We start from the raw sequence: 7,492 nt of genomic DNA on the forward strand, positions 1-7,492 counted from the left end.
TCTTTCTTTCTTTCTTTCTTTCTTTCTTTCTTTCTTTCTTTCTTTCTTTCATCTTTGTGTGGTTTGGGTATCAAGGTAACTGTAGCCTTATAAAAAGGAGTTTGGCAATGTTTCTTCTGTTTCTATTGTGTGAAACAATTTGAGGAGTATTGGGATTAGCTATTCTTTGAAATTCTGGTAGAATTATATGCTGAAGACATCTGGTCTTGGCCTTTTTTTTTTTTGGTGAATTTTAATTACTGCTTCTATTTCCTTAGGGGTTATAAGTCTGTTTAATATGTTTATGTGGTCTTGGTTTAATTTCAATATATGGAGCCTATCAAGAAAGTTGACCATTTCTTTCACATTTTCTAATTTTGTGGAGTATAGCTTTTGGAGTATGATCTGATGTTTAGCTTGATTTTGTCAGTGTCTGTTGTTATGCTACCCTTTTCATTTTTGATTTTGTTAATTTGGATATACTCTCTCTGCCTTTTGTTAGTTTGGACAAGGATTTGTCTATCTTGTTGATTTTCTCAAAGAACCAACACTTTGTTTCACTGATTCTATGCATTCTTCTCTTTGTTTCTATTTTATTGATTTCAACCCTCAATTTGATTATTTCCTGGCATCTACTCCTCCTGGGTGAGTTTGCTTATTTTTGTTCTAGAGTTTTCAGGTGTTCTCTTAATTTGCTAGTGTGGGATTTCTCTGACTTCTTTATGAAGGCATTTAGTGCTATGAACTTTCCTCTAAGTACTGCTTTCATTGTGTCCCATAAGTTTGGGTATGTTGTGCATTCATTTTCATTGAATTCTAGGAAGTCTTTAATTTCTTTCTTTATTTCTTCCTTGACCCAGGGGTGATTCATTTGAGCATTATTCAGTTTCCATGAGCTTGTAAGCTTTCTGGAATTTGCATTGTTGTTGAATTCTAACTTAAACCATGGTGATCTCACAAGATACAGGGGTTTATTCCAATTTTTTTGTATCTGTTAGATTTGCTTTGTGACCAAGTATATGATTAATTTTAGAGAAGGTTCCATGAAGTGTTGAGAAGAAATTATATCCTTTGTGTTTGGGGGGAATGTTCTATAGATATCTATTAAGCCCATTTGAGTCATAACATCTGATAGTACTCTTGTTTCCCTGTTAGTTTTCTGTCTGGTAGACCTGTTCATTGGCAAGAGTGGAGTGTTGAAATCTCCCACTATTAGTGTGTGAGGTTTAATGTGTAATTTAAGCTTTAGTAATGTTTCTTTTACAAATGCGGATGCCCTTATATTTGGGGCATAAATTTTCAGGATTGAAACTTCATCTTGATGGATTCTTATCCTGTGATGAATATGAAATAACCTTCTTCATTTCTTTTGATTACTTTAGTTTAAAATCTATTTTGTTTGATATTAGGATAGCTAATCTTTCCAGCAGAAGTGGGTGGGGGAGGGGCCTGGGGTTTTGCCCCAATGCCTAGGGCCTATCCAGCTGGGAGGCTGGTCACTCACAGCTTGTCTGCTTTGTGCAGTTGCAGTCTGTGTCTCCGGGAGTTGCTGCTACATCTGTAATTAAGAAATGCCTCAGCTGCATAGGCTTGCCAACTGACCATTTTGGTGCAGGCATTTTCTCATTTGAGGGCTCTCTCTTCAAATGACTCTAGCTTTGTCAAGTTGGCATAAAACGGACAACACGCCTCGTATTGATTTCCTTTCCATCTCTTTACAAGTGTGGGAAATTCACAGTTTATTTTATATCTTGACATCAGATGCAGCATACGTCTCTGCCCCTAGAACACATACACACCAAAATTTATCATATACATATATCACGCTTTGGAAAATGGTCTGCCAAATCTAAAAGAAAAAAAAAAGATCAGTTATTTCCAGCCTCATTCATTGTGACATGTTTAGCTCCCAGGTGACTCTCCATCTTTGAAAAAAATATGACATTTTAAAAGTAATGTCTGTTGTGTTCATTGTGTAACTCATATTTTTAAGTATCAATATATTTGTAGGTTCTGTCGTTGAATTTGCCCTGGTTTAAATTATATTCCTTAATCACTCTGTGTGTCACAGGTACTCCTGTTTCAGGATCAGAATTACGGTCTTCACTATGAATATACAGTTCCATCAGACCCACTTCCAGACAACCAGAGCTCCAAGGAGCCAGAACCTCTCTTCATGTGGACACATGCAGGCTGGGAGGATTGCAATGCCACATGTGGAGGAGGTGAAGAATTTTAAAACTTCTTTCTTTTCAAAACATCCAACAGTTGTTTTCTGATTAACCATTGATAGTTACAATAGATCTACAATCTCTAATTTACAATTCAAGAATACGTAAAGGTTTGTAAACTACGTTTATTACAATGTGTGTACTTTGAACATCTGAACTCTTTCATGGAAAAAGAATCTTACTTAAACTGAAAAGGCTCCTCACCCTTATTCCATTTCACTCACTGAGATGGTTGTTATATTTATGACATAGAGAGTAATGTGTTTGTTTACAGCATACCAGGTTCCAGACACACCATTCAGGCCATGATATACATTCTATTACTATTAGCATCTGATAAACACTTTCAGCTAAGTAGCCAGCTGCCTTGAAGAAATCAGAGAAACAACACCTTTCACAGAAGACTCAATAAATATATAATATCATGGGGTAACTCTAACCAAGCAAGTAAAATACTTGCATGATAAAAAAAAAAAAACAACTTTAAAATACTGTGGAGAAATTGAAGAAGCTATCAGAATATGGAACAATTTCCTATGCTCATGGATTGATAAGATTATTACAGTAAATATAGTCATATTACCAAAAGCCACACACAAAGCAAATATAATCCCCATAAAAATTACAACACAATTTATCACAGCTCTTGAGAGGCAATTTTTATCTTTACATGGAAACACACACACACATCAAATCCTAATGAAGCAAACAGAAAACAGGATAGATAAAAGTATCCTGAATAATAAAAGAAAGACTGCATGAATATATCCTGAATACTAAAATAGGAAATAAGGACAATAATCGGAGAGGGAGGCAGTGCACCATAAACTAGATTTTCAGAAAAGTCCTCCACTGAATCCATACTGAGTCAAACTCTAGGGGGAGCACAGGCTGAAGCTGTAATGTGGAGCAGAGCGCTGGGTAAAGGGAAGCAAGGGTAGACCAGATGTGCAGACGATTGCTAGGTGCTTCCTGCTACCCCCCTTCTGTGGATGATAGGAGGCAAAAAGAAGGTGTTCCAATGGAATGACTGTGTCTTTAGGGTTAAACTACCTCTCTGTTCCTCCAATGAAACAGAGCAAAAAGGCAGATGTGGCACTCCAGCAATTGTGGAAACAGGCAAATTAGGCCACTTGGCAGCAGGGGAGGAGGAGAACTCAGGAATCATGCTGTTGAGCTAGATGTGAAGCTGAAGAGTCGCGGTGACCGGAATGGTTCTTCCAAATGACTGGATGCTGTCATCATTCCTTACAAAGGAAAGCCTGAAATGTCAGGATTAGTCAGGATCAAGGGCTTCAACAGAAGTAAAAGATACATGCTGGTCTAATGTGATGTCAAGTGTGCAGTTGGGGATGTAAGCCTGATATTGGAGAGGGAATATTAAGTTATTCGTATGTAACATATGAATAACATAGTAAATATGATGAGACTAGATGGAGTCACTGAAAGAGTGTCTGGAGACAAAGAGAAAGCTGTTGGAAGATTGACATTTGGGGTATTCTACCATTGAGCTTTTGGAGAGAGGAGAAGAAAAGGCAAAGCTGATTAAAAGCAATGCAGGGAATGAATATGGCAGCCACAGTGCTGTCTGTCTGGCAAGCGAGAGAAATGCTACAAGGAGGACAGAACAACCAAAGGCCAAAATCTACTAAGTAGCCAAGTACATGCAGAACTGATTAGCATCTAATAAAAAGATGCATTTTTATTAGACGTAAAACAAAGAGGTCAGTGCTAGTGCTGTAAAATTAATTCTAATACGATATTTATCTCAAAAGACCAAGTAGAATGATTTCATAGCAAAAGGGCCCCATCAGTGTTCTGTCATGGAAAGGGAAGGGGCCCCCGAGGTCCCCATCCTTACCTTAGAACCCATAGGCACTTGATGGTTACTTGGGAAGGAGAAGCATGGCTTTAGTGGTACAGCCACTGGGAAGGTAAGTGCACTTCAGTAAAGGAAGCCTTATCCATGCTCATCTGGGTAACCCTAATAAAACTCACTAGGTCGCACACACAAAAGTCATAAAAGTAGAAGGGAGACTAAGTTAGGAGATGGAAGGGGATTGATGAGAGCGAGAGGGCAAACAATATAGTGAATATGACCAAAATATATTACAGTCATGTATAAAAATGCAAAAGCCACATATGCAAAGGGGAAAAGAAAACTAAGGACAGGAACTCTAACTCAGTCCGTGATGCTAGAAGAAGAGAGAAGCAAATGTGACAGTAACTGTAGGGAGGGAGTGAAAGTCAAAGGGTTTCCCCTTTTGTTGTTGGTTCCAATAAGACACAGTGTACATCATCCTTTGTCTATGTGCGTCTTCAACAGGAGAGCATCAGAGTAGGAGAGAGCGAGAAATTGCTGGAACAATATCCGGATGGCACGGGAAAGAAAGAAATGAGTAATTTTGTTGGCTTTACAAAACCATGGACAGCCTGTCCCTAGACACAGGCTAACAAGCAGCTTGAGAAACATACAATAATTCATTTTCAGTTGTGCCTATTCTGTCCACAAAGGCCACTTTGCTGGGAGTGAGGGTGACAAGGGACATAGAGGAGCTTTGAAAAGAGAAATATGAAGTGACCGCTAAAAGACAGGAAGAATGGAATTGTTACATATCAACTGAGTGGGAGTCTTTAGGTCAGATTACAAGCCACATGCCAGCAAGGAGTTCTTCAAGGGCTGCTCTTGGGCATTTTCATAGCTCTCAGCATCTATCAGCAGCTGGTGGCTGCAGGAGGTAGGGACAGCAACAATAGGTACTCTCGTGCAGGCCTCTATGGTGGCACTTTTTATTCCTCTCCTATGGTGGCTTGAAGGAGATGTCACCCATAAGGCCCAGGCGTTTGAATACAGGGTCCCCTGTTCATGCTGAGGAAATGTCTCTGGGGACAACTCTGAGGTCTGAAACCTACATGCATTCCCAGGTAGTTCCTTCTGCATCCTGGTTGCCCTAGGATGTGAGCTCTCGGTTGCTGCTCCAGCCACCCACAGCCTGCTACCTCTCTACCCCACCATCAGGGACTCTAGCCCTCTGACACCATAAGCCCAAAAGAAACTCATCTTTAAGTTACCTTAGTCATAATGTTTTATTACAAAATGGAAAAGTAATCAATACAACTAGTAAGTTCCCCTCTATCATGGCCAGAGGTCAGTGTTAGAGCATATTAGCCAGGACTGTTAGACATTTGGCCCCGGAACTCTTCTAGTGACCAGAACTTGCAGTTTCTCTTCTCTGGCTTCTACAGCCTTCTACCCTCCAGCCACCTTTCTGCATCCCCTTGATTGCTGTTGTCTCTCTTGTTCCTGCTGTGGCTGTTCTCTCAAACCGTTCGCCTGCTTCTCGTTAGAGCTGCTGCCATTAGCTACCATGTAAGAAACAACAACTCCAGGTCCTCCCCTGCTGCTGCTGTTGCTGCTGCTATTGGCTGACACTTGCAGCTGTCACCACATCTGGACAGCCTGTTGCTTTTGCAGCTTGGACTGTTAGCCGCTTATCTGTCATTGCTTGGTCTTGTTTGACCTTTTCCATTAAAAGTGAACAAGAACTGACTATTCAAGAGAATCTTGCTACTAGGACTTATCTTGCGATGCCACAGGGAACCTCCTTCGAGGGCGTTTCTCAGTTAGCTCACAAGGGGTACTGAGTTCTTTATGCAGATAGTTGCTGTTTTCCTCCGTCACAGCAGACCCTGCTGTAAAGGCAGATTTATTTTCGGCTCCAATCACGAAACTGTCCTTCTGTCAGTAACGACAGTCCCTCTACTAAGCCAGTAGAGAAAGTGTGCCCTTCTAACATAGAGACATAGCTAAGGGTGGCCTAGAGCTCACTAAGCGTGGAGATATCAAAAAGTCAGGATAAAGTGTTTAAAACAGCCCTGGTTGCGTTTCACATTTTAGGAAAGTGGAACCGTTAAAGTCGTTGTGTTTCTTTAAGGTTTTTATGGTATGTTCAAAGTATCAGTGCTGGCATAAGGGTAGTCTGGATGACTGAGTGCTAGAACTTTTGCTCAAAGATGGGAAGGAGTGTGATCAGCTTTCATTTAGGGACTCAAATTGCCCTATCCACCCGTGTCTTTGCTTGTTTACAGAAACATGAGCATCAAAGGGGTCACTTACAATAGGAATTTAAATTATCATTGACACTGAGTGATTTTAACCGAGTCTATTAGTGCTTTCGTGATGCTTAACATCTGGCCAGTGCCCCAGGGAGAGGCTGGCCCTTTCATCTGCATCTTAATGGGAACATGCATTTTGGTCTGAAGTAGCACTAATGGTCCAGTTGAATTCCAGGTCATGAATTTATCGTGACTTCAATCCCTGTGAGTGTGCGGTACCTTCTGGCTGTGTATGGTTTGCAAATACTCTTATAGAGCAAAAATGGGGATTTTCAAAAGCAAGAAAGGAGTAAGTGATGGCCTGAGAGTTCAAACGGTTGTATGAAGTGGGAACTGAAGGTGCATGGAATTGAAGGACTTTGAAGAGCTGGTAGAGTTGAGGGGTTATAGGACCTGTTTGGATTTTAGAAATTATCAGATTCTGTGCACTAACAGGATAGGAACATAAAAGATGATAAAAAAAAAATAGAGAAAAGGTTATGGAACATCCAGACAGGAGTAAGTTGTTATTATTATTATAAAAGGAATTTTTATTTCATAAATGGGACAAAAATCAAGATTGTTGGAAAGAAAATAGGACTAAAAACTGAGAAGATGTATTGGGAAAACCATTAAGGTACTATGATTTTAGATTATTATTATTTTTTTTTTTTAGAAGCAGTGTCAAAAACAACACAGTAATCTGGGAGAAGCAATGAAGGAGAGTGACCCAGATACTGTCATGTGACTATATAAAGAGTGAGGCTAAGCCGGGCGGTGGTGGCGCACGCCTTTAATCCCAGTACTCGGAAGGCAGAGGCAGGCGGATCTCTGTGAGTTCGAGGCCAGCCTGGTCTACAAGAGCTAGTTCCAGGATGGGCTCCAAAGCCACAGAGAAACCCTGTCTTAAAAAAAAAACAAAAAAACAAAAAAAAAAACAACAACAACAAAAAAAAAAAGAGTGAGGCTATATTGATCACAGGCAGGGATTCGGGAAGTAAAACGTGAAGAGCGTCTTGTTGAGGACTCAAAGCCAAAGCCCATATCATCTAGACACAAAAGTATTGTTTATAAACAAGAAAATGTCCAGGGCATGAAACAGTGTGTTAAGGGGGCATAGAGGCTCAGGGAGCATCTGAAGGCACAGAGAGCAAGGGACACATGGGCACTCCATGCTCTTGCCCTCT

General features: G+C 40.4%; 1 protein-coding gene across 1 annotated transcript in view; it reads left to right on the forward strand.

The window, feature by feature from the left end:
• Adamts19 (ADAM metallopeptidase with thrombospondin type 1 motif 19) overlaps nucleotides 1-7,492 on the forward strand; it is a 177,927-nt gene that overhangs the window by 138,366 nt on the left and 32,069 nt on the right. Inside the window, exon 18 of the mRNA XM_005356385.3 lies at nucleotides 2,051-2,204. Coding sequence (XP_005356442.1) covers nucleotides 2,051-2,204 — 154 coding nt within the window. The remainder of the gene's footprint in view (nucleotides 1-2,050; nucleotides 2,205-7,492) is intronic.

This window comes from Microtus ochrogaster, chromosome 18 (assembly GCF_000317375.1).
Source record: "Microtus ochrogaster isolate Prairie Vole_2 chromosome 18, MicOch1.0, whole genome shotgun sequence".
NCBI lineage: Eukaryota > Metazoa > Chordata > Mammalia > Rodentia > Cricetidae > Microtus > Microtus ochrogaster.